The 26,688-nt window shown below is 41.5% G+C and overlaps 3 protein-coding genes across 3 annotated transcripts; 2 read left to right on the plus strand and 1 right to left on the minus strand.

Annotated features, from left to right (window-relative positions):
• Positions 1-2,340: 2,340 nt before the first annotated feature.
• On the plus strand, positions 2,341-11,756 carry lgi3 (leucine-rich repeat LGI family, member 3). The gene is made up of 9 exons (XM_061037619.1): positions 2,341-2,990; positions 3,819-3,890; positions 4,987-5,058; positions 6,505-6,576; positions 8,142-8,213; positions 8,449-8,618; positions 8,715-8,879; positions 8,962-9,052; positions 9,884-11,756. The coding sequence occupies exons 1-9, from the start codon at positions 2,788-2,790 to the stop codon at positions 10,611-10,613; spliced, it is 1,647 nt and encodes a 548-aa protein (XP_060893602.1). The 5' UTR covers positions 2,341-2,787; the 3' UTR covers positions 10,614-11,756.
• Positions 11,757-12,847: 1,091 nt separating this feature from the next.
• On the plus strand, positions 12,848-17,176 carry chmp7 (charged multivesicular body protein 7). Its single transcript, XM_061037620.1, has 10 exons — positions 12,848-13,410; positions 13,493-13,664; positions 13,987-14,172; positions 14,292-14,425; positions 15,458-15,506; positions 15,595-15,714; positions 15,812-15,910; positions 15,997-16,051; positions 16,136-16,369; positions 16,459-17,176. Exons 1-10 carry the CDS (start codon positions 13,148-13,150, stop codon positions 16,512-16,514), a joined length of 1,368 nt encoding a protein of 455 aa, XP_060893603.1. The 5' UTR covers positions 12,848-13,147; the 3' UTR covers positions 16,515-17,176.
• A 1,452-nt stretch (positions 17,177-18,628) lies between these two features.
• On the minus strand, positions 18,629-26,000 carry ccdc92 (coiled-coil domain containing 92). Its single transcript, XM_061037622.1, has 4 exons — positions 25,811-26,000; positions 22,507-22,679; positions 21,897-21,938; positions 18,629-20,599 (listed from the first exon to the last, which is right to left on the minus strand). The coding sequence occupies exons 2-4, from the start codon at positions 22,640-22,642 to the stop codon at positions 19,791-19,793; spliced, it is 987 nt and encodes a 328-aa protein (XP_060893605.1). The 5' UTR covers positions 22,643-22,679; positions 25,811-26,000; the 3' UTR covers positions 18,629-19,790.
• Between the last annotated feature and the right edge of the window lie 688 nt (positions 26,001-26,688).

Below are 26,688 nucleotides of genomic sequence, written 5' to 3' on the forward strand. Positions count from 1 at the left end.
AAATGTGAAATCAAACCTTCTGCTAGAAAGAAAATAAAGTAAGCATATTTTTCACACTGTGTTACTATTTCCTTTTTAAAGTTAGGCTCCTCTTTAATTTTGGGCTTTCCATTATCTCATTTAACTCTAAGCAAGAGTGTAAAAGCATATAAACCAAAAGTGTCACCAAGCACGTTTCCCAAAACAGTATTTAGACGGAAACCTATAATTTAGTTTGTATACTTGTATGCAGAGAATTTGGAGGATTAATCCTGGTAGCATTTCAGATTCCTGTGCCTCACACAGGGCATGTTCAGGCTCCCAGCTGCTGTCTCATGCTCTGTTTTCTATGCCATGCAATTATTCTGGTTCCCACCGGAGGTTAGTATTGGGTGGAGCTCAACAAGGAGTTAGCTGAGGCATTATCTGCTCCTCACTGGGCATAACTCACAAATACAGTCAAAAGTCGCATGCAAACAGAGTGCACCGAAGCACAAAAGAAAATAAACCATAAAAATAACTGCTGCACAGGAAACGGCATTGCAGGATAACTGGATAAGGCACAAAGAGACACCACCCATAATTCTGTTACTGATTCACGTGAGAAATGAAAAATGACTGCTGAGTACAGTAAGACTTTACAGATTTCAGTTCAGACACACACAACTCTTTGAACCCTTTCAGAGATAAACAGCAAGCTGATCCCCGGGCTAAGAAAACATCCAACAGATTTCAAATGAATCCCCTGAAGACATTCTGAGCCTTTTCCCCTCTTTCACCCATCTAGATAATGCTTTTTATTTCATTTCATGGCTTGCAGTAGGCGTAAATCAAAGAAAATGGGACCATGACTTGAAAGAAGAAGAAAAAAAGAAAGAAATGAAGAAAGAAAGAAAGAAAGACAGACAGACAGACAGACAGACAGACAGACAGACAGACAGACAGAAAGAAAGAAGGAAAGAAAGAACATTTTAGGGGAAAACAAAATAAAACATTGTCTGTAGTGGTTGTCTGCTTTTGAATTGGTGCAAAATCTCTCCCACTGTGGATCTGACATATAGATGCATTATGATGCATGTCTGTTGCATGTCTGGGTGGGAACAATGGTCTAAAAAGTGGACAGTCAGTAGGTTTCAGGGTCTCATTCTCGTAACAACAGGTTTGTTGTGAGGGCAGGCTGGTAATGCCTGGCACTGAGGCTGCATCCTTGCAGTGGCCTCTCATTCCCACTCAGTGCACTGTCCTCCGCCATGGATGAACTTTGTTTTGTAGTCTGGAGCGCCCTCTGGTGGCGGAAGCCTGAGTCACTTGGTAAAATAGGTTTTTTAGTGTCCTGTGGTAAATGTGCTACTTATTTGATGTTTTAAAATGTAACAATTCAAAGAAAGAAAGCTACATTTGATGGAATTAATTTTCTAAAATACCATACTTCCTTCAAGTACAAAACAGATAGTATAAAAAATAGAGTTAATTCTTTCACATTGTCTCTGCAGACATTTACATTTTATTTGAATCAAAAGTTATATTAAATGAGAACATCACCAGTTGTATGCATGTAGATCTTGTAAAAATTGTACAACATCTTTGTGACACTACCTGAGCCTTAGAAATTAAAAATGGTGATGTCATCGGGGTTGTCTATAATTCAACTTGGTCAATTCAATTCAATTCAAACTACTTTATTAATCCCTCTTAGTGCAATTGGTGTGGAGCAGCTTGTACACATGAGAAGGAAACACAAACTGTCTTGTTATGAAACAAGAGATCATTTTATAAACTTTAGGCAGATGTTCGAGAGGTGCATGTTTCCCAGGAAGGACGGGTCAACACCCTGCTGAGTTGCATTATGGGAACTGTAGGGTCTAGAGAAGATGGTAATACTAAAAACTATAAGTTAGGATAAGTTTTCTTCTCTTCTCTTATCAGACCATTCCTTATTCATCATAAATCTGTGCCATGCAGAAGTAAACAACAATATTAAACTTCCACGATGCACTTATTTCTGGTTCAGAACAGAAATATCATTTTTATCTCTGATTTACTTCTATATATGCATTGAAAGAAATATTTTTGCAGACACAAACAAGTAATGTTTCTCTTTGGAGAATGCCTCAGCATTTGTTGCTCTGAAGAAAGAAACTGCCAGAACATAAACACCTCCCACACAAACATGGCCTCTTACACATACAGTATATGCACAGGACACACACACACACACACACACACACACACACACACACACACACACACACACACACACACACACACACACACACACACACACACACACACACACACACACAAGTCTCCCTGCATCTTTTCCCTGTTTCTTCCTCGTTGCTCTCATGACTGCAGCACCCCGGCAAGACTTCACCCTGATAAGAGCTCTGCAGAACCCAGCAGTATAATCTTCCATCTGCACTAATGTGAGCCTTTAACCCTGTTCCTCCTCAACCTCTCTCTCTTCATTTGTTTTAGGCTTTTCTGCTTGTGCAATAGTCAATAATTCATAGTCAGCGACGTTGCCTACAGGTCCTGGTGCAGAGAAAGCAGCTCAGCTCGTCATTCCTGCAGTGTGCTAGCAGCAGCCCCTGAGAGAGATACAGAGAAAGCTTGCACGGATTCAAGGAAGCTGCACACCGAGGACACACAGGACGAGCCTCACTCCCCCTCCCCTGCTTTCTCTCTCATGCTGTCTCTTCCAGCTCTGCGCTCAGCATTATCAGAGCTGCTGGTGTAGTAGGCAGGCTGATCACTGCCTCCAAACAAGCCACTTTTCACACAGGAGAAACTTCAAGAAGCTAAAGGATGCTGGATCCCAAACAGAGGTGGATCAGGCTGATCTGCTTGTCGCTCCTATGTCTGTGTCTCTGCCTGCCGAGGGAATCGAACGCCAGGAGAGCCCCCAAGATCCCCCGCTGTCCTGCGACCTGCTCCTGCACCAAAGACAGTGCCTTCTGTGTGGACACTAAGGCCATCCCTAAGAGCTTCCCACCAGGAATCATCTCTCTGTGAGTGCAACGTTTGTGTCTGTGTGCTCACCGCAAGCATCTTTTCCTAACCTGTATGAGGTCTCAGCAGTGTGCAGGCTGGTACAGATGGCTACATCACTGATGTCACCCTACATTATGTAATGATGCATGAATCCCTGCTTGTCTTTTAATAGCTAAACGTGAAGACAGGTAGTTCTGATGTTTTCTTCAAGCATCCTTTCTTAACAGTTGCAGGGAGTTATTCCAGACCACATTCCATGAAAAGTATAAAAAAAAAAAGATGTGCCTTTACTATTCCATTTGTTGAACTTATTTGAGGGCTCACGGCAGTATAATCCTGTCGAGCTCCAGGGAGGGACACTAACAATAGATTCTCTCACTGCAGGAGACCAGCTTCTCCTCTGAGAGATTTAATCTTTACGAGGATAACAAGATATGTTCAATCAAAGTGAGCACAAAGGATTAAAAACAAGGGAGGTTATCTTATACTGAGAAGGTTACAGGGTGCGCCTTTACATCTGATGTTGGATTGCATTTAGAGTCAAGGGAATAACAGAGCACAGTCTGGTTGAGGTGCCCTCGTTTAGAGAACAGAGAAGAAGTGAAGAAGAAACTTATGTGTCCCACTTTCTAAAAGATTTCCCCTCCCTTATATTGAAACTGCAAGGAGGGCCCTGTCCTGAGAGAGAGCGGGGAGGGGAGGGGGGCTTCAGGAGACTTAAGAATGACTTAACAGATCTGTGGATGACACATGAAACACATGACGTCATATACGTTTCAGCTATGGCTCTGTCTGTGTCATCATGGCAACACGTCGTGATAACTAAAGTTCTTTTTTCTTAACAGGACGATGGTGAATGCAGCCTTTACTACAATCCCAGAGGGAGCTTTCTCACACCTTCACCTGCTGCAGTTCCTGTGAGTGTCCCAAACCCACAACACATAATTTTTCTAAAACATCATTAACTCTTAATTCTCCATCAAACCATGTCTGTGGTGGTCTCTATGGTAAAAAGAATGTAGATTTTTAAAAAACGGTCTCACACTTCGTATTTTCACTGAGCTGAAGTTGCAAACATCTCTTGTTTAACAGTGACAATAAAAGTGACTTCAGCTACTAGAAGTGAATGGTTATTGAAAACAGTGGTGACATAGCAGTAATAAGAGTTGAGTGTCTCTGTATCAGTGTCATAGCCGATCACTGACTCCCTTCAGTTCAGCTCTGCAGGACAAAGAGACGTTTATCTCCTCAGATGCAATCATGAGCGTGTGCTCATGTCCCAGCAAGTGTTTTTGTTTGTCTGTGTATGAGTTTAAAAAAAAAGAGAAATCTACTTATCTACATAAAATCAGCTGGATTTAATCTGAAGGTTTAATATGATCGAGAATAGAACACAGTTTTTCACTTCTTTAAAAGGAAATTTCTACATTTTCTCAGAGGCACGTGGAAAAGTTTTTTTTTTAGATATTCACATCAGTTGTTTTGATGTTGATCTCTAGTTTCTCTGTATAAAGCCCCTTTTTGACCGCAGGATCGTTTCTCCTGAAACTAGGGACCTTTTGAGGAACTATGTGCATTTTGACCGCAGGAACCAGGGTCTAAATCACAGTAAGATCTGGGGTAGAAGATCTACCCCTAAAAAAGAGGGGTTAGTACTTTCTAAAGCCCCTTTTCAACCAAAACTATTCAAGGAACTAAATGGTTCCTGTGGCCCTTGGTTCAAATTCAAATTCAAAAAACTTTATTTGTCCCTGGGGGGCATATCAAAGGCACAGAGCAGTAAATTAACGACAGTGCAGATAGACTAAAAATGTAAACCAAAAATATAAAGTGTCAACATGTCAGCATTTCCACGGCTGCCTGAAGTTCCAGGAAGATTGTACAAATCAGACTGTATTGCATTAATAATGGATTCATTGATTAACAATGGGAGTGAGCCGAGTGCTGTGTTTAGTGTGTCTTCGGTGGAAAAGGGGGGCTTTTGACTTGATGTTTTTTTCCTCTTCTTTGCAGGTTATTGAACTCCAACACATTCACCATGATTGCTGATGATGCCTTTGCTGGTCTGTCTCACCTGCAGTACCTGTAAGTGTATTACCTTATCATGAGCTACTGACACACAATGTATTTTTGCTTGAAGTCACTGCCTTTCGTTAATCTTACTAACGAAAAAACTATTAATAAAAAACACTTTATGGAGTTTGATGCATGTACAACAGTGTTTCTTTTATTGAAGAGCAGTTTGAACGTGAACGTTTGCAGCATTTGAGAATCCCCTTTTACACTCTTTTATCGTCTATTACAAATAGAAAAGGATTCGCTGTAAAATACAACCTTGCTTTTAGGTGATACAGCCTTACTTAGTCTGGTATGAGCAGTAGCCTATGGGGGCTTATGGTGACGGGGGTGTTGGGGAATTATACAAAACCCTGCTGTCTGATCTTATTTAGTGGGTTTGTGAACTCGCTTTGTCTTTTTGCATTTGCTAGTTGAACATTATATTATAGTACCAACCAATATGTTTGATTGCTTTATCTGAAGTGAAGTTAAACTTTCTTCAAAGGAAATATTTCTGCAGACTTTTAACTTTGCTCTACCTCTACACACCTCTGTTTATTATTGTGTATGATAACTGTAATCTTGGTGAGTTTATTTCTTTAACAGTGAGTCATCTTTTTATCTTTTATTGTTAAGTACTTTGTGATGTCTGCTAATGAAAGGTGCTATGTAAATCAACTTTACTTACTGTAATACATCTAACTCGAGGCTGCACTATGGCAAAAAACATCAGAAGAAAAAATACAAATAAATCCTGACAGCGAGCATATTGCCTTTATAGTGTGATAAAGCTGATTCTGCCATTCTGGGAATTGATGGGCTTTAGAAACTAGTTAGCTGATTGCTTGTGCAGCTCTCTGTGATGGCAGCGACCTCCGGCTGCTCGCTGTGTGGCTCTTGGCTGCGGACCAGCCATCAGGCCTCTCTGCATCACTGCCACTACTGTTGCTACCCGCTGTGCATACTAATAAAGTCATGTTTTCATATCCAGACACCTCTAGGGACTGCACGTGCAGGATGTTCTCATGTATCAATAGACAAAACTGAGCTAGGATCAGATGCTGCTGACACATTTGTAAAACTCGCTGCATGCAGTCTTATTTTTAACTCTGTAATCAAAAGCAGGAAATTCGCTTTCAACGTAAGGAGTCATTTATTTATTTATTTTTTTAAGTCTTTCTTGCAATGATTTAATGGGTCAATAGGATCATTCAGTACAATAACAAGACGTGTATCTGCACTGTACATCCTCATTTGTTCTCATGTTATTCCTGATGCTTTTCAGTTTCTCCTCAGTCATCCAACAGATGCAGACTTTGCAGTTACAGAAATAATTTCTGCTTCTAGTCATGCTCCTTTCATGTCATGCACTGACAGCACTAGCATCTTGCAAAATAAAACAATATTATATAATGCAGGCTGAATTCCAGAGTGTGTCATTACTGTGTGACATCTGAGGTGTTCTTTTCACAGGTTCATTGAGAATAACGACATCCAGGCTCTCTCTAAGTACACCTTCAGAGGACTCAAATCCCTGACTCACCTGTAAGTATTCTGTTATACTAACAAGAGAACCTGAATATCCGGTAAGTTGACAGTGGGATAAAAGAAGAAGACAGCAGGATAATGTCATACAGAGGGTGAAAGATAGTTAAAGGTCACATATAATGCAAAATACAATTTACAATGTTTTCCAACACTAGTATGTGTCCCTAGTCGACAAACTCCCCAACTATGAGAAAAGTCCGTCCTCTACGTTTTTTGCCTGCTCTACTTTTTAGAAAATGTGTGCTCAAACAGGCTGTTTGGAGATGTTCCCTTTGTGACATCACAAAGGGCAGTAACACCCTCCCAAAGGTGGGTGACGCTCCAAAAACTAGGTGTTTGTTCTGTCCTCTGAATCTGCCTTCCAGTGTTGCCAACTCCTCAGTAAGGAAAGCAGCTATTGGCTGTCCTAAAAGTCGCTAGAAGATCACCTAATTTGCATAATTGGCCATTTACCAAATATGAACTACAATTGTTTTTTCTCATTTGATGACTTTAATGCTTAGACCCACTTCACATAAATCATTTTTTTTCCTGTATTGTTAAATGTTAGAATATCACATTTAATCAAAAGACTGTGCAAGTCAAATACAGTGTTTTATTTTTGTGTGAAAGTGAAGAAACATTTACACAAAGCTCTGTAAACCAGGGCGGGAACAGCAGTGGCTTCGTTGCAGTCTGGACGCAGAGTGGTGTGGGTCTCCTCTCTGCTCTGACTGCAGCTGGGTCTGCTGCGTGAGGCTACACTGACAGCCTGTGAGAGCTTTTGGAAGGGGGAGGGGCTTACGGCAGCACCCGCTGCTCGTTGAGGACAGTAACTGCAGAGCAATACGTGCTTTCACATCAGTTTCTAACACCAAAAAAGTCTCCAATAACACCAGAAAAAGTCGCTAGATTTGTCGCTAGTAGCTTTTGACAAAAAAAGTCGCCTAGAGGATTTGGAAAGTCGCCAGATTAGCGAGAAAGTCGCCAAGTTGGCAACACTGCTGCCTTCTCACCATAAACAATTGGGCATGGAGCGAGAAAGCCCAAGCCACCCAAGCCCTTTGTGGTCAAACACAACTCATTTAAAGCTACAGACACAGAAACAGCCTGTTCTGCGAAGAGCTGAAATAGAGGGCTTTATAGGCATGATCAAATACAGGATAAAATTGGATTTTTGGCTAAAAGCTTCACAGACATGTTTTGGAAAGCTCTGAGACTATTTTAAACTTATTAAAAAGGAGTATAATATGTGACCTTTAAAGGAAGAATTGTGGTAAGAGGTGAAACTGACACCAAAGGGCAGTGAATAAATACATTTACCTTTTTAGGGGCATTTTATAGTCTTCAGTTAATCAGATATTGTGAGGCATCACTGTATGATTGTTTTCAAATATTGCAGAATCCCTGAATCATGATATTATCATTATCATAGGCGACGTAAAGAATCACGTATCAGATAGTAACCAACCCCCGTGATTATTTTGCACAACAGACTAGTTAGTTGATGCTAAAATATTTTTAAAACAAGATGGAAAATGATGAATAAAATTAACAGACAATTATTTCTATATTTTTTCCAGATCTCTGTCGAATAACAACCTGCAGCAGCTGCCGAGAGATCTCTTCAAACACCTTGACATCCTCACAGATTTGTAAGTGTGCCCTCTCTCAAAACAAAGCAGCATCTTCACATCCCAAGGGCTTTGACTCCACAGTCTGTCACTACAAAACACTGCTTGGCTGAATCTCCTGTGGGATTTAAGAGAGTCCTGAACTCTGCCAAACTGCCTGTCCCTTCTGTCTCATGTTTTTGTCTGCTGTGTTCTTTTTGTAAGGTTTTAGAGATCTATGCTGATATATTTCTCACTTCCCCCCTCTGTTACTCAGAGACCTGCGGGGAAACTCTTTCCGCTGTGACTGTAAAATCAAGTGGCTGGTGGACTGGATGGAGAAGACCAACACCTCAGTTCCTGCGATCTACTGTGCCAGCCCCTTTGAATTCCAGGGACGCAGGATCCATGACCTTGCACCACGAGACTTCAACTGCATAAGCGCAGGTCTCACCTCGTCTCTTTCCAGTTGTTTGCTAAAGTTGTTGACAAAGCAGATCTTCTTGGTTAATGGGAATTGTGATTGTGCTTTGTTTCTTATAGATTTCGCTGTTTATGAGACCTTCCGTTTCCACTCTGTGTCAGTGGAGTCCTACGAGTTCAATGGGGATCAGTTTGTTGCCTTTGCTCAGCCTGATTCAGGGTTCTGCACCCTGTATGTGTGGGATCATGTGGAGATGGTCTTCAGGCAGTTTCATAACATAACCTGTAAGTTTCTGTCGATACAAGCATGAATATTTGACCATTATATTTCTCCAAACTGCATCTTGATTGCTTTTTCTCTCTGCAGCTCGCTCGGCTGTGTACTGCAAACCTGTGGTGATCACAGACGGTCTTTACATGGTTGTGGCTCAACTTTTTGGTGGATCTCATATCTACAAGTAAGGTTTACCTTGTAACCTGATAAATTCCTCCAGCATATCAAGAAACCATGACTCTATAAAGTTGCTATAGACTCCTCTGTGGTGCCTCCAGTGGTGACAATTAATTATTGCCGAATTATCGTACATTTGGCCTTTTCTGCAATTATTGATCGTACATCGTACAGAGGGCAAAATCATGGTACAAATACGATAGTTATCGTACATCTGGCAACACTGGTTGTACTTACTCTCAGATGTATGTCGCTGAGGAAAAAAGCGTACGCTAAATGAAATTGTAACATTGTAATTTCTTAAATTTTTGCCATGTAGTCGAGAGTTGTGTGAGGCGATAAACACTAATATTACTTCTTTGTGCAAAAAAAAGGAAAGAAAAACTAGTCTGACTCTTTATAAAACATCTAGCAGCCACAACCGTTAAACCTTTAACCTTTAATGCACACAAATTAAGGAAGGTTTTTGACTGTTATTGCATTCTCTTTCTTGTCTGGGAACAGCAATTTTTAATTCTCAACAAGTTGCCTGGCGACTGCTCTCTGCCAAGTAATAGTCGAGCAAATAACCCTCATAAAACGTCAGATTTTCGTTTTTATTCCTCTGTTTTTTCATGTTAAAAATATGAGGGTAGGTGGATAGAGCCTAGCTTATTCCATTTGTTTTCAGTGTAATACTAAGCTTAGCTAATCTGCATTTTGCTGTAGCATGATACTGTATAATTTTCTGCGATGAGGCCAACTGGTAACAATCACAAGTAAAGTCCTAAAATACTAATTATGACTTTAATCATGAACTAACTTTAGGAAAACTATAACAGCCTTTGTGTTACCACAGGTGGGAAGAGGACCCACAACGCTTTGTTAAGATCCAAGACATTGACACCACCCGTGTAAGGAAGCCAAACTTCGTGGACACCTTCCAGATCGATGGGGAGTGGTACTTTGTGGTGGCAGACAGCTCCAAAGCAGGCTCAACCAGCATTTATCGCTGGAACAGCAACGGCTTCTACTCCCACCAGTCCCTCCACCCCTGGCATCGGGACACCCATGTGGAGTTCCTTGATGTTGGAGGAAAGCCTCATCTGATCCTCTCCAGCGCCTCTCAGCCTCCGGTGGTTTACCAGTGGAACCGAAACCAGAAGCAGTTTGCTTTCTTCTCTCAGATAACAGAGCTGGCTGACGTGCAGATGGTGAAGCACTTCTGGGTGAGGAAGGTTCTCTACCTTTGCCTGACGCGCTTCATAGGTGACTCCAAGATCCTGCGCTGGGAGGGGCAGCGCTTCGTGGAGATCCAGACTCTTCCGTCTCGTGGCTCGATGGCGGTGTATCCTTTCACAGTGGGCCTCCGGCAGTACCTCATCCTGGGGAGTGACTTCTCTTTCTCCAGAGTTTACCTGTGGGATGACCTCACTCAGCGCTTTCAGCCATTCCAGGAGCTCAACATGAGGGCCCCGCGGGCGTTCAGCCTGGTCTCTGTTGACAACAAGGACATCCTGCTGGCTGCAAGCTTCAAAGGCAACACCCTGGCCTACCAGCACCTGGTGGTGGATCTCAGTGCAAAGTAGACATGTACAGTAGACATGTTTGCAGAGTAAAAGAAGGTGTTTCCGAGTATATTTCAACATGTGCCAAATAAACGAGAGACTGCAAGATGTTTAAGCCATGTAACTAAAGGTCTGCTGTTTCACCCGTGTAAAAGCGAGGCTACTAATTAAATAATTTAACTATTATATGCACTATCCCGTAACATCTGAATGAAGTGATGTGATAACACACAGCATCAGCAACATGCCAACACAAGTGTCTTGTCACTGCCGCATCACCGCTTCTGTATTGCATAAAATATATCCAGGCCAATATTTTTGAAAGAAATGTCTTGTATATTGTGCTTTGATAATGTGAAAACGATATGCATGTGCATCTTCTGACTGATTCACTGGATGAGACAGGATATCAGAAATGACTAAAACTTCTGAGGTTCGTAGGTTACCCTGTGTAGGTCATCTGTGTAGAATATTGCATGTGATGGTTCAAATCATAAAACTATGTAAAACAAGCAATACTAACCATGGCAATACTTTAGATCCTTGATTGTTTTTATCTTTATAAAGGAGATACCTCTGAATCTGTTTTGGTTGTAACAGATGTAATGTTCATTCTGCAGTAAAAACAAGGGATCAGAGCCAACATGAGGAAAGAGCAACATGAAGCCTCGAAATGAACTGAATATTTATGTCTGTTTTTTTGCCATATGACTTTATATTCTTAAGATTTATAATCTGATTTTGTTTTAATGACCAAACCCAAAAAACGTCACCAAACTTCCTGACATTGGCGTAGATCTTGTAAAGTGTACCTTACTAATGTGGAAATGATATGCATGTGCATCTACGGATTTATTCACTTGATGGGACTGGGTATTAGAACTGACTGCAAAACTAATGGGTAGAAAATTAGGTAGTAGCATATAGCTGCTGCTTAAATTTGGGTTTTTGACTAAAAAAAATGGGAAAGTGTTGGTGATGAGGGGATTTGTGGGAGCTATAACAAGATCGGAGTATTATTAAAGTTATATATGTTTTTTTTTCCAGTCCTCTCTTTTTTAATGTAGATTCACAAACTGTGTTTTACTTTTTGCTGTGTATATTTGCACATGGAGAGTCTGGTGGGAAGAGGGAATGATTAAATGTAGTTGATGATCCCTAAAACATCATGGTTCTTTCTTAATCTGACTGCAATTTACATATCAACCCCCCTGAACTACACTACTGCAGCCACAATCAGCTTCTCTATAACTAAAGTGCAAAGGAGTCTTGTAGAGACGTTACAATCTGCACTTGTATCTGCAGTTAAATATGGAAGATGGATGTATGATTCTATTTGTGATGTAGGCAAACAGTCATACTAACCTAACTCAATGATCAGAATTAGTATTAAATATATTGTATTTTATGATGAGCAGTTTGTACTCACTTGCATGATTTCAGAAATAAGCGGGCGCTGAAATCTTATATTCTTTAAATCAGTGGTGTCCAAACTTTTTTTCTTGCGGGCCAAAATTGTCGTGTTAGAATCGCTCGCGGGCCACAGGTTTTGTTTTTTAAAATATAGTTTAAAAAATAGTCAGGCTTTGTAGATCAGAATGAAAAGGCTCGCTAAAGAAACCCTTTAATAAAAGGAAATCAAACATTTTGATTTCTTCGTTCTACTTTATTTGTTTTTTTCTCAGAATCAAGCCTGTAACGTAGTTCATTTCTTTGGAAAAGCTTTCTGCATTTAGCTCAGGTCATTAGATGGTTAAACAACAGTCCGCTTGTTTGCAAAAACTTTGCATACGTTTTTTTTTCATAGTTTACAAAAAAAATTGGAAAATAGTAAAAGCTGTAGATTTAAAAAAACAACGACATACATGTTACTGAACATTTTCTATTTTAGGAATATTGTTCAGCCCTTGTTAACATGAAAAAGAAAAATAAGATAATGTGCCAATCTTAATCAAGGCCTCGGGCCAAAATCTTCTGATTCTTCATTTGAAGTCAAGGGCCGCAAAAAATCCCCTCAAGGGCCGCAAATGGCCCTCGGGCCGCACTTTGGACACCCCTTGTTTAAATGTATATTTGAAAAAAAATGTGAAATGTCTTACGCCCAGATGCGCATTCACGACGCAGACACAATGTCCGCGAGCAGACGGCAGAGCAAGTTCCGGGTACGCCTATTTTAAGTTCTATGGTTTCTCGCAAGGGCGGAGTTAAGGCATTTTCTCTTGTCTACTGTCACCGCCTTTTTCCGGTGTTTCTTTGTAGTAAAGCACACGTCACCATGTGTTGTTTTTGTTGATATCTGAGACGTTAGCTCGTCTTCATGGTAGGGTGAGGTTTACTTTCACAGCTGGCGCAGACATGTCGGCAACACCTCAGACTTTCCCCACATCAGACGATATGTCAGCTTAAATGTGAGTGTTGGTATTTGTTTCGGGCAAAAGGTGAGTGTAGCTAAGCTAACGTTAGCTGTGTGACTCATTGGTGTGTCTTGTCTGCTGGGTCTACATAAGATAATATAACGCTTTCAAGGTAATAAAGGTTAAGACTGAGGTAATCAAATGTCCAAATCTACGAAAATGTCACTGCCACCTGAATGGGACGACGACGAAAGGATGAACTTCATGTTCTCCGACTTCAAGGAGAACCGAGAAGTTAACACGACGGACTGGGACAGCAAGATGGACTTCTGGACTTCTCTGATCATAAAAGCCTGCAGGGACCGAGGCACCGTGTGTGTCAGCCTGCATGAGCTGAACAAGAGCTTCAGGAGGAAAGAGAAATCCCCGCTGGGCTTGGGGACTGTCATCCAGTCTATGGCCAGGTGGGTGCTCTGATGTGACTTACCTGTCACTGCTGTCTGATCTGAAGAGTCTCCTCTTACAATGTGTTTTATCTTGTGCCAGATGTGGTAAGATCCAGAGGGAGTCTGAGTTTGCTGCCAATGTGGACTGTGGCTGGCTGTCTTGGGGTGTTGGCCTGCTGCTGGTAAAGCCTCTGAAATGGACCTTCTCCACTCTCCTGGGAAGCAGCGGGGTGGCCATAGAGGAGTCCTTTGTTATCATTGAACTTGTTAAGGTTTGTCTAACTGAGAGTTTCATACTTTAGTGAAAAGACACTACAATACAAGGTTATCAAACTGGAGCTGCCATACCTTTAGCATTGTTATCAGTTAATGCAGTAAGATTGTGTCGTTTATACACACACATACTCATATTATCATAGTAAAAGAGCTAACTTCATTATAGGACATTTAAAAGTAAACTGAAACTTAACATTTCTAGTAAGTCCTGATACAACCGTGCTGAATGGTTTCTCTTTCAGTTTCTCTGACATTTCCAATGGAAAATAACAGTGACAGTAGCAGCTACTAGATACAAATGTGTCTTTTGTTTTGCAGGAGAAAGCAGCAGAATTACTCGGCGTGTACAGGAGCAGTGAATTTGCAAGCAGCGCCGTCCTTTCTTTTCAAGAGCTCTGCACTCTCTCCGCTGATGTGTGCGCTGACGAGAGCACCCTGTGCATGGCTCTCCTGCAGCTACAGAGGGACAAACAAGTGACAGTTTCATTGCACGAAGGCGAAAAGGTAAAGAGACCATGACCGTATCACGACCTGTTCTTTAGATGACATTAAAGGCATTTGTTGCAGATTATGTACCAGGAGGAAGCCTCCTTATGTTTCACGCTTGTGTGTCTTCATTACAGATTGTTAAGTTCTGTCAGCCTGGCCAGGATCGTGTTTCCCAGGTCAGTGAGGTGGATATGGGCATCTACCAGCTGCAGCGCAGTGAGAAGATGCTGGGAGAGCGGGTGGAGAAACTCGGCCTCGAGGCAGACAAGTAAACTAACTCAAACATAAATTTAAAGTAGAAAAAGAACTATTATTCATTTATTATGTATGCAAGTAAACTATAAACAGCTGACTTGGAGCTAAGGATGTAGATCCATTAACTAATTAGAACATTGCTGCTTCAATCCCATCATGTCCACGTGTCCTTGGGCAAGAAAATGAATCCCATATTGCTCCCTTTGGTTATTCAATCAATTTCAGAGAGTGTTAAAAATGTGTGAATTAAATTAGGCACACTCACACTAGGCACAGTTCCCACTGAAGCACAATTGTCGCCCTTCCCCAGTCCCCCGCTGGCCAGGACTCACATGTTGGGCCTGAGCATGGTTACCTCTTGTGCTGCACCTTTTTTTTTCTCAAAGTGAGTAAATAGAATATTTGCAGTTTGCATAATCTGGTTGAAATTCTTTTACACTTTTTTGAGCGCTTCAAAATCTGATCACCACTAAAGTGTGTCATGCAAGAGAGACGATAAAATCAAACACAGTGCTCAGTTATCATTTTGACATTGAAGCAGCCTTGACTGATTCACAACGTCAACTCACGCTGAGGGACAGTTGTAAAATAGCAGGCAAAGACTATATTATAGTGGTCTATAGTATGGTATAGTGGTATAGTGTCTCTAGGCTAGTCTAAGTATGGAGAACAACACAGAGAACATGAATGACCTTCTAACACTCCGGGACACTTCTCGATAATGCAAGACGGGCCTCGGTTTTACATCATGTCCATGTTGCGTTCCCATGCTTGTGCTTGTGCATGAGCAAGCATACAGTGCTGAAGCCCACCTCTTCCAACTGTGCCAGGGCCAAGGAAGTGATGACACTGGGGGTCAAACGTGCTTGGACACGGTGCCTCGTGTGACTGCACCCTTAGATCCTGATGAACATGGCTGGGACTTTGCATTCCAGCTTCTGCTTTTGTTTATGAATGTGCTTGAATGGATGTATTTTGGCATGAAGTGTAAAGTACAAACCATTTAGCAGCTTTGCTAAAGCTGCCATGCATTTTCCAAGTGCAGGTGTAAAGAGGAAGCAAGGATGCTGCTTCGGGAAGGAAAGAAATCCCAGGTACCATCAACCTTTAACTGCAAAAACAAATCTATGCTACCAAACACCATTGCACTGGGTTTATTGACAATGTCCCCTTTTCCCACAGGCACTGAGGTGTTTGAGAGGCCGCAAAAGGGTAGAAAAGAGAGCGGACAACTTGTGTGCTCAGCTGGAGTCCATCAGAGGAATCCTGGACAGAATAGCCCAGTCACAGACCGATAAGATGGTGAGAGTGCAGACATGAACGCTCTCTCTAGCAGATATCTGTGACACGGTTTGCAGTCAGGATGTTTTAAATCTGTGCACACTGAATATGTTTGTAGGTTATGCAGACATATCAGGCTGGAGTGGCCGCTCTGAGACTTTCTCTCAAGGACGTGACGGTGGAACGTGCTGAGAACCTTGTGGATCAGATACAGGAGGTGATTCTTCAACATTTTTACATCCAATTATTTAAATGTAATCACACCCTTAACATCATAATTGATCTCTTCTTTGATTTAACCAGCTATGTGACACTCAAGATGAGGTGAACCGGACCATATCCAGCATGGCCAGTGCAGGTATGGTGAAACTGTCAGTGCCACAATCTTTAATTGATTACAGGTATGAATATGAAGGAGGTCTAAGTGTGTTGTGTTTTGTAGATGAAGACGTGGATGAATTGGAGCAGGAGCTGAAATCTTTGATGGACGAATCCAAACCGGATTCAATCTCAGACTTTCCTGATGTTCCAACAACAGATCTGCGACCCTCCCGGGAGGCGGGGCTTGCAGGTATGGACCTGCTGAGCTCTCTGCCTGCTGTACCTTACAGCACCATGGATATGACCGATGAGCAGCTGGAGGAAGAGTTGAATAAGTTAACACTTACAGATTCAGGTTTGCACTTTCAGGTTTCTTCTCTTTTTGTTCTCTATTCACTGTAAGATAAATGTTTTGACGTCACACACCTTCACCTCTCCGTCCAGGCTTTGAACAGAAGAAAACAACATCGCCAGCCAAGAGACTAGAGCCGGCACACTGAACGCACAAGCAAAGCATGGCCAGTCTGAAGCTCTGCATCAACATATCAAACTCTCCTGAAGCATTTCTGTGAGCCGGAGTTCATAGCAGTTTCAAATCAAGCACTAGAAACTTAATGAATGACTTCTACAGTGACGTAATAGTTGTAAAATCTATTTCAGGATTTAAAAAAAAGAAGCACTTTCTGTTATCTAATAAAAACTACATCAAGATCTTTACTGTGGAGGCTTACCAAAACGTTTTAATAAATATATATATATATTTTTTCTTTGTTAAATCATCAACTTGAAGTCTTTAGATTGACTCTGCCATCAAAATTCAAAAGGTCTCGAGTGAAAAAACATTTTAATGGTTTAAAATATTCTCTTTGGTATGCCGCCACCAGTGAAGCTTTTATTTTTTGCTATATTATTGACAGTGAGAGAACAACTGTGTCTGTGTTAGTGTTTTAAAATGTACTATAAAGTGTACTCATTGGCCTTTTGACCTGTAAATATGAAAGTAAAGAGAGTGCTTTGCCAAATGAATGAATGATCTCATCAAATGAACCATATACAGTATTTAGTCCCACTGAAACATACTATATGTGTGAGGACAGAAAAGCCTTCCTTAAGTGAGTTTAATGAAATACGTTTCTCAAAATAAACATTTATTTTAATCAAATATATGCCTGGAGTGATTTGTCAGCGTCAGTGTCAGTGGCTGTGACGGAAACACCTTAACTACACTCCTTCCTCAGTCTTGACAGTCATTGTGAGTAGTTGAATCCAGTTCAACTTGTGCCATGAAGCATTTATGATCACACAAGATTAAGTTCAGAAAATTTAGCAATTGTTTCACCTCTCCAACTTTCAAATTTCACTACCAAATCTACAAAGTGCACCTTTAAAGTCTGTATTGATCAGTCAGCCCCTGGTTCATGAAACTCCTGTTAATAAAGTCAGTTTAATTTACTAATTAATCTTGTTAAAGAATAAAGATAATGCAGAGCCTCTACCATTATTTCCAGTCTATTGCTTCTACATCTTTTATGTGAATGCCTTCAGTGCTTTGGCCACCAGGGGTCACTGTCCATCAAATAGATATTTTTGACTCAACCAGGTAAATGATCTGCTTGAATAGCTCTGTAGTAACTTAATAGTTTCACACGGCCGCTTCATATATCCATTGACTAAAATGAACACAACATAGCAGTAGTAACTATGGTACTCGTACATACATGATATCATACCTTGATAATAAGTAAACTTCAGTTTTCTTCTCAAGATCTCAACATGGTTTTCATATCTCTGAATAACCATGCTGATCTCCCCGCTGTTTAACAGATTCATTTTCACATCATTTCAAGACAAAGGTTGTTTTCTCGTGATAACATGGTCATTTTGAAGACCTGTTGTGGAAAGTTTATCAACTGTTTTTAAAATCATATGACTGATCAGATTCTCGTCCGGCTACGCAAACAGAACACTGGTCTTTGTGTGAAACTCTTGAATACGGCACAGTCCTGTGTAGTTGGTATGGATACTCATGGTATGTCCTGTTTGTCATTGACTTCCATTAATCAGCTTTTACTGTAAATGAGGACACCTAGTGGCCAACTGTCTGAACTGCATTCATGTTGGTATTCTTGGAAACACGCCTCATCTCAAAACAACATCTCTGTTCAGGTATAGCACACTCTAATGAGTCAATTTAACATGAACTAATGTCATTACTATAACCAATGTGATGGTACTGACAAATAATCCTTTGTACATACACTCCCCCCTTCTCTCCTTAGTACTCAGTTTTGAAGAACACTTTAATGAAACACTTCATTTCCAGCTAATCCAGCAGAGAAGTTGAGTGCTCACAGGATTTTGCCTTCACATTACTTTTCTTCTTACACCGAAGGCTTATTAGGCACGAGTGGGCACTTTACTGTTCAATGAGCCAGAACAGGATGTGAACAATATGCTCTGGACTTTATAAACCCATATCAAATCAACTGAACACCCATGGTTGATCTTTGGAGACTCTGAGGAGCAGAGATGTGATGTAGGATTGTAACGTCCCCTTATCAAAATACATATCTTTTCTTTTTTTCATCCATCAGTCCAAACAAAAGAAATCCAGTCCCCAAACCAAAAAAGCATTGCTTTATTGTATTGAATTATACATATACTTCAAGGACAGGTGATATTACTGTGAAAAGCAGGTTATTAATCGAGTATAATTACCGTCATGTCGTTGTTGCAGTGGTTTCTGTCAATATCTGAGGTGCTTTTGTGTTCTCTATGAAACAATAAATTAAAAAATAATTCCTTACAAATGTGCAGCCTTTATAAAGAACAGTAGGTTATATCACAAAATCCTATTACAGCAGTGTTTTAAAAATTCCCCGTGTATCACAAATAACATCAAGAGATATCGTATAAGTCCACACTTACTTCTCTCAAAGGCCTTCAGTGTCTCGCTTTGTATCACACACCCTCTCCCTCACTCTCTCGGACACAAACAACACTGCTTGTTCACCATCGTTTCCATACTGCATTTACACATGTGCACCACTAGTGCTTCTTGCACATTTAGCAGCTCATACTTACAGTAACATTAACCTACAGTTATTATACCGATATGACGAGATGATGACAGACGTAGTATGAAGAGTATGTTCAGTTTATATTATCAGTTCTACCCTACGCAGCTGCAGAAATCTTGTTATACTTGTTGATATGTCCAGACTATTGTTTAAGATGAAGCAGATAGAGACCTGTAATGGTAACTGTAAGCCTTAACTACTCTACACAGCGTGTGTACGTTTGATCAGGTGGAGCAGGCACTGATGCAGATATTTGGCTGAAGGTTGGTTGTTCACACCACATGAGACAGAATGACATAAAAGTCTAAGCAAAAATTCAAGCTGTATATAATACACAATCTCAATGGGTGGTGATAAAGAAACATTTGGCATGCTTTGTAGTCGTCCTTTTTCGAATGTATATTAAGAAAAAACAAGTTTTTATGGAATACCATAAAAAAAGGATGATTAAGTTTTGTACTTTTCATATTGCAGTGTTGCGTAGAAAGCAGGCTACACAGTGGGTCAGGCTCCGTCCTGCTCTTGCAGTGTTGTGTGTTTACAGTAGGTGTGTGTGTGTGTGTGTGTGTGTGTGTGTGTGTGTGTGTGTGTGTGTGTGTGTGTGTGTGTGTGTGTGTGTGTGTGTGTGTGTGTGTGTGTGTGTGTGTGTCTGTGTGTGTCTGTGTGTGTGTTTATTTGCGTGTTAGCATTGCAGTGTTAAACTGTCCTGTCAGCTCCTGAGCGCTTCCGAACAACCTTCTCCTCCTTGACCTGGTCCACCGCCAATGTCTCCAGCTCCGCCTGCGGTGGAGCCAGTGGAGGGGTGCCGTGTGGGATGCGGTGTGCAACACCCACATGAGCCCTGTACTGGCGGTCCCGAGCTGGGCTGTGACGCGGGCTGGCTGTGGCGCCGAGGTGAACTACAGGGGGGCGCTCAGAGGCAATAGGGGGGATAACAGCAGGACGTTCTCTCACGACCTGTGGTTCAGGAGAGTCCCTCCCAGCCTGTAGGAAAGGTGTGGGGTCGGGCATGGCTTCTACTGTCTCTCGCAGAACCAGCCGTCTACCATCCGGCCCCAGCCGATACACCTCTGTTAACTCAGGGTGCAGAGGCTGAGAGAGACTCTTCTTCATGCGACGTCGCGGGGTTTCAGGCTGCCTGTCCTTGGCAGGGGGAGGAGTGGGCTTGTAGGAGGTGACTGGACTAACGTTGGGGCTGGCCTCAGACGAGCTGCCAGCTAACAGCTTCTTCTTGGTGGCATGAAGCTGAGAGGTCAGGTAAGCTATAGTGCTCGCTCTCTGCTCCAGCTCCCCAGACAACACAGCCAGTTTGTGGCTCTTCATCTTGAGCTCCTCTAGATACTTCTTCTCCCTCTCCTTGATGGTGTTCTCCAGAACAGAGATCATAGCATTCTTTTGCTCAAGGTCCCTAAGGAGCTCTGTGTTCTCCTCCTCCTTCTTCTTTAGCTGGGCCTCCAGCTCCTCACATCTTCTCTGCAGCTCCTTGCATCGGACTTCGCTGCTGTCTGCATACACAATTTTCAAAAAAAGTTAAGAACACAAGTAAACATCATTAGGTGCACACAAGGAATACACTCATACACAGACTGGACAAATCGTTAATACATTAAGTGCTGACTATGGGAAGTCTGTCAGCAGACAGAGACAGTTTGATCCTAAAGAGACTCATCTTCAGTGAGCAGAGAGCTCCAGTTTCACATTACAGCTCTGCCAGACAATAAGCACATCGCCCTCTTTTGACCTTCACCAACACTGCCTCCACCTGCCCCACCCAGAGACAGCACATACAGTCATGTTTGTGTGTGTTGCAAGAACCAATATAGTTATATAATACAACACAATGTCAGAAAGTTGTGTATTATTATTTCTTAAGATGTGCATATAACTGTTGTTTTCCCTTCATCTGGTGAATTTTCCCCCTAAATTGGATCAGCTGGGTCCAGCTGCACTAAGCAGGATGGAGCCTGTGCATTAGCGCTGTGACAGATAATCTGATTTCCTGCACTCCAATCTCTGAGATGCCCCACATTAACATGATAGTGCCTCTAGCTGGAGGTCCTAACAATACTGGTCAGATCTGGGTTAGACAAAAGTCTAACGTGTAGTTAATCCTGGTGAGTTGAAATATGTTTCTAAAACACACATCAGCGTGATCAGCAGCAGCCTGTAAATACATTCGACTGTGTGCAGTCTACCAGAGGCCTCCCTGACTGTACTTGGCTGTACTTGAAGCCAGTACAAAGACAGTGGACCTGGTTGTGACTCCATGTCACAGCCATGGTAATGTCGGGGGAGGGGCGCAGCAGTGGGCTCTCTAATGAACAGCAGGGAGTCCCACAATGCAACGCTTCCTGGGTGGGAATGTGTGTTACCAGGAAACAGGCAGCGCTCTCTGCTCACAGGCCCATCCGCTGACACAGATTTACAGCGCTGACTTTTGTAAAGTTTAGTCTCCTACTGCTGCTGCTGCTGTTGTGCACTTTACTGCTATTTTACTAGAATAAATGTCATTATTAAACCAGGTTGAAGAAATAAGAACCTGATTTAAATACTTGAGGTGTTTCCTGTCCAATCTAACCGTGTATTTGTTTGTTTACTGTAACTCACACAGTAGATCACTGCTTCTTAATGAAACAACAATCATGGGGCTTTACCCTGACAAAATCACAGATTAAAATAATCAGATCATTCAATTATTTTCTATCATTTTAATTACTGATGGTAACGTATCAACCTAGAAATTGGACATCAGTGTAAAAACAGATGTGTGTGTGTGTGCTGTTTGGTATTATGGAGGCTTACCTGAGGGATCAGAGCTTCTCACAGTGAGCTCGTATGTCAGGTCTATAAAGAAAGAAGAGGGTTAATTACATGTCCTCATCACATGATGTTGCAACAGTTCAGCTATTGAACAGCATGATCCTCACACTGAGCAAATAGCAGGGATGCATGTCAGTGCTTTCCAAATGGCAGAGCAAGATTAGTGTGAGTGCCACGTCAGCTTCGTGATAGGTTAAATCAGGGCTATTGCATACAGTGTTCTGTTTCCCTGGGTCACCATCGATAAGTACATTTATCAGTGCTGATGTGCTGAATGCAGATGTTGCTGTGTGCGGGGTGTATTCACTTACCATTGAGTGCATTTCCAATAAGTCATTCAATTCCCTTTTAAAAGGTTTAACAGTGGCACCACTGCATCTTTTCTCTTTAGGTCTCAAACATCCATTTAGGTATTACAACGTACATGTGCATTGTTTTGAATTCAAGGATACTAATGGGATCTTTATTGACATTTGTTGTTTGTTTTCAAGCAAGCCTTCTGCTTTCATGATAAAGAGAGAGAGCCTCTAAGAAGTTCTTTAATGTGAGAGTTTGAAAGAGAAGGGCGGCGGCTGCTCGTGGCCGTGCTCACCTGTGCATTGCTGTTGTAACCTGCGGATCTCTGCATGAAGCCCCTTCAACGTGTTGGCATGGTCCTGCTGGAGGAAGAGCAGGTTTTTCTGTGCACTGTGCAGCTGATTTTCCAGTGTAACATTTGCTGACGCCATGGCTGATTATGTTCACAGACACACCAGCCCTAACAACCTCCAGTCACAGGAGAGGCAGTTAAAAAAGAGAGAGAAGGAGAGCAAAATAAAAAGTCAATACGTCAAACCAAAATGTCAATTCTTACAGTTTATCCCATAAACATCTGGGGTTTTCAGAGGCTTCCAACATTGCTTTGTCTGCCAGCTAGACGAGACATTCGGATTTGTATGACAGCTTGAACTGATAATTGTTTATATAATACTATAAAAATGCATTTGCAAAGCAGGCTATTGTGCACTTAAAACAACAAATCAAGTGTAAAACCTGTATTCCTATTTGTTGATCAAAACAGCAGCGAACATGCTAAGACAAAGAACGGAAGACCTTTATGAATACGCAGAGTGGGTGTGTAGGCTATCAACTTTTATAAGGCCAGGTCAATACTGCGGAGTGACTGTAGCAGAGAAAGGCTTGGTGACCATAAATAGGCACACTCATTTACAGCAGCATTTCGCCTGCTGTAAACTGTCGATTGAAAACATTAGAATGAGAAGTGCGACCCTTTAAGTCAGACATCTGAAAGGTAAGGTAACCCTAATCTAATACACACTAATCTAATACACAATGATTGTTGTAATGTTATTAGGACAAACAGTGGGAATACTCTTTCTACCACATCTCGGCTTGCTTAGAGCAGACAAAAAGGTAAGAATATAAAGTGAAAGTCGAATTAGAAAGGTCTTCTCTTTAGACTCTTTCTCTGGTATACAGTACACTTCAGCACAGTTTGTCTTCCGTTGGTTACTATAATGAATATAACAGACATCTCTCACTGCTAGAAAACATACTTTTCTGTGTTCAAACAAGCACAAAAAAGAAAAAAACACAAAGCAGCATATCTCTAACTTTATCCACACGATGTTATTTGACTGTGTATATTTGCTTTTCACTGTAATGTAGTATCTTGTTTTTGACTGTCAATGGAAAACCGCCTTTAAGGGAGGTTTGGTGTCTTTAAATCTGTTGGTTTAATGTTGAGTCATGGCCCTGTTTATTATAAAGTAATAAAGAATTTAAAAATAAACCAGACGCATTGATAGTAATCAGAAAACCACTGGGTGTGGCATGGAGGTTGCTAGTATTAAGCATGCCTTTTCCTTGTTTCCCTGCCTTGCCCCACCTTCCTCCTCCCCCTCCTCCTCCCCCTCCTCCCTTCCCTGGTCTTCCTTGTCTCACGAGCCAGAGGCAGAGAAACAATCACTCAGCTCCAACAACTCCACCCTCTGCCAGACAACTGTGCTGTACTGAGAGTTGAGAGCACATTGATCCCTGCAACAGCCCTCCTGAGTGCAGAGAAAGCCTCTCCCTGCATACATAAGTGTGCTTCAATAAAACATCCCAGAGCCTCTCGCTCTTACATCATCAGCTCACTTACATAAATAATAAATCCCATGACACCTTGCTGGACACACTCCCTGGTTTCAGTAATTGTCTGTGTGAGTCTTTTTTGTCATTAGCAACTGAGGCAAAGATAAGAAAAAGGAAAACAAAGACTAGTATCACAAATAAAGAGCAAGCAGTGTGTCATAAAGGCTGAGGAGATGATCTATTATTGATGAGTAATGTGGAGTCCTTCCGGTAAACCCTGGGCTGCAGGCACATCTCTCACCCCAGCTTCTTCCTAGAATAGCTTTCCATTTACAAATACATGACCTCAGCCAGCTTCACTACATGGCTAATGCCAAATCATGAAGGTGACACTGGTACAAAAGGTGAACATACTATCAATACATTGAAGAGAGACAAAGTTTACCTTTCTTTGTTCAGGGACACAGTGGGGGGGTAAACGCAAACAACTATGACTGTTTTAAAAAGACAGAGAATAATACAAAAAGCATGACTCAGGCGTGGACTTATTTTTCTTTATAAACAAACCAGCATACCTCATACAGAGAACATAAATAATCAATGAACTGCAGCAGCATGAAACATTAGCTAGTAGCTTCCATCCTTAGCCACAACAAGGCTAAGCAGTCACTGGTCTTCCTGTGAAGGAGCTGTATCTTCATACACCTGTCCATTATTCACCTTTGCTTTAAAGAAAGTGTACTGTTGTTTTCTTTATGGGTTTTTTTCATTATTTCTGCAGCTGTATTTTAGTTGTAAAATAATCAATATGTTTTGTTTGCACATGTTTATGTTATAGAAAACTTCAACAGCTAAACTCCTACCACTGCAACAATGACAACAGAATTTGGTTGACACAGAGAGAAACGCCGGGTTTTAATTCCAGCTAAACCAATACAACAAGCAATAACACCGTCTTCTGTTATATGAGGGCATAAACTGCGTGTACTATTACTTTCCACGGCACTTTCTGTTTCAGCACCTGCATTGCGGACAGCACCCAGAACCCCCATCTCACATTTAACCACTGCTGCTGCTGCTGGCTGTAAGGCTGCCAGAGGATCATCACCTAACAAAACCCTGAAAATGTCAAGCTTCAGACATCGTTATCATTCAGGGGCTTGACCGTCTTCTATCATTATCAAACAGAACCCGGGGCTTGCGAGCTGTGCCAGTGAACGACCTAAAACACCACACTTTGCTTGTTTTATGACCTGCTGTGCTGCTGGATGCCATCACTGCATTTCGTCCGCTCATCACAAAAGGCTGCCCTTGCAGCTAATGTTATGTACTGCTGCTGCTGTCCAGTTTAAAAAAACAAAACATATTTACACGGCAAACCTCGTTTACAATCTGTCAAGCAAATAACATCCTGCTTTGCAAAATGAAATATATCAACCACGGTTTGAGTTTATCACACACATACTGATACATACGGCATATGATTAATCCATCAAATGGGTCTTCTGAGTAAGGTTAGTCTCGTACAAAACAGCAGCAAATTATTTAAAAAAAACACAATATTTCTAACAAAGGAGCAGGAATGTCTTGGTTAAGTCAACCTACAGGCATTAATGCAGAAAATATTTTTATAGTACTCAAAAATACGCTTTATTGCGTCTTCGAATAAGCAAAGCGACACTAATATTATACAATTTTAAGATGTCATTCAATGAAACAATCTCCATTCATAGGAAGGACGTGTGAGGCTTTAATGATGCTAACCTAGCTGAAAAAGCTAACGAGGCTAGCAGCAGCACATCATCTGGTAGAGAGCTTACCTTGTGGCTAATAATAAGCGATCGTCGAATATCTTGCAAAATGTCGTGTTTTGTCGTTGAGCCGACCAGCAGCACCGGCTAAGTGCGTCCAGCCTTGCGGGGCATGTCGGTGATGCTGTCAGGGGGGCTCGCCTCGGTCGGGTGAGAGGGGAGGGTGGCTGTGTCACTTTCCTATCATCTCCCTGAGCTACAAGACAAAATAAAGCGATGCATTGTGGGATACCAGGGGAAATTATATCTAAACCTAGAGCCATTCAATCACAGTCATTTAATCATTAAGTCAACAAAACAAATTTAAACTACAGTCTTAACAAGATAAACGCTTTAAAACGTGTTTTATTAACAGTGTTTAATATAAAACATTGAAGTAACAGTTGCCAGACAGTCGCTCTAGTTTTTGTCACCAGCGTCATCACCATAGCAACTGAGTCTGTCACCTGTTCCATATTGATGCATTTACGCCATCTAGTGACAGCACTGGGAAATAGCCTTACTGCAATAAGAGAAGAATTTGATAACAATTAACACTTCTAACAGCACTGTATTTGAGTGTCGGGTTTAATGTCCATCATGTGTCAAACTGTCGAGGTAATTATATTAATGAAAACAGATGAGAGCTTTTGGACAAAGTACAGCTGGTGTACAGCAGAGGGGGGTGTTGTCCTTCAGTGGCAGATTGAGGGACTTTATCTACAGCAGCTGGGATCACTCCATTAGATGATTAAAAATCTAGTTGTTGTTTTTAAAACACACGGGGGCCGGGGCTAATGGTCTTTGGTTTTCAATTGCTCTAATTTTTCATGATAATAGACTATTTAATATTTCGCACGAATGTATGCATAGGTTGAAATGCTTGTTTAAATAAAACTTTGGACCCT

This window comes from Labrus mixtus, chromosome 5 (assembly GCF_963584025.1).
Source record: "Labrus mixtus chromosome 5, fLabMix1.1, whole genome shotgun sequence".
Taxonomy (NCBI): domain Eukaryota; kingdom Metazoa; phylum Chordata; class Actinopteri; order Labriformes; family Labridae; genus Labrus; species Labrus mixtus.

Bases quoted from the DNA above. Each gene is read 5' to 3' on its own strand.
- lgi3 (XM_061037619.1), top strand. From the start codon at position 2,788: ATGCTGGATCCCAAACAGAGGTGGATCAGGCTGATCTGCTTGTCGCTC. The intron at 8,880-8,961 runs GTAAGTTTCTGT...TTCTCTCTGCAG, and splicing joins GCAGTTTCATAACATAACCT to CTCGCTCGGCTGTGTACTGC. The intron at 9,053-9,883 runs GTAAGGTTTACC...GTGTTACCACAG, and splicing joins GGTGGATCTCATATCTACAA to GTGGGAAGAGGACCCACAAC.
- chmp7 (XM_061037620.1), top strand. From the start codon at position 13,148: ATGTCCAAATCTACGAAAATGTCACTGCCACCTGAATGGGACGACGAC. The intron at 15,911-15,996 runs GTGATTCTTCAA...TGATTTAACCAG, and splicing joins TTGTGGATCAGATACAGGAG to CTATGTGACACTCAAGATGA. The intron at 16,370-16,458 runs GTTTGCACTTTC...CTCTCCGTCCAG, and splicing joins GTTAACACTTACAGATTCAG to GCTTTGAACAGAAGAAAACA.
- ccdc92 (XM_061037622.1), bottom strand. From the start codon at position 22,642: ATGGCGTCAGCAAATGTTACACTGGAAAATCAGCTGCACAGTGCACAG. The intron at 21,939-22,506 runs GTGAGCACGGCC...CTTTCTTTATAG, and splicing joins GTTACAACAGCAATGCACAG to ACCTGACATACGAGCTCACT. The intron at 20,600-21,896 runs GTAAGCCTCCAT...TTGTGTATGCAG, and splicing joins GAGAAGCTCTGATCCCTCAG to ACAGCAGCGAAGTCCGATGC.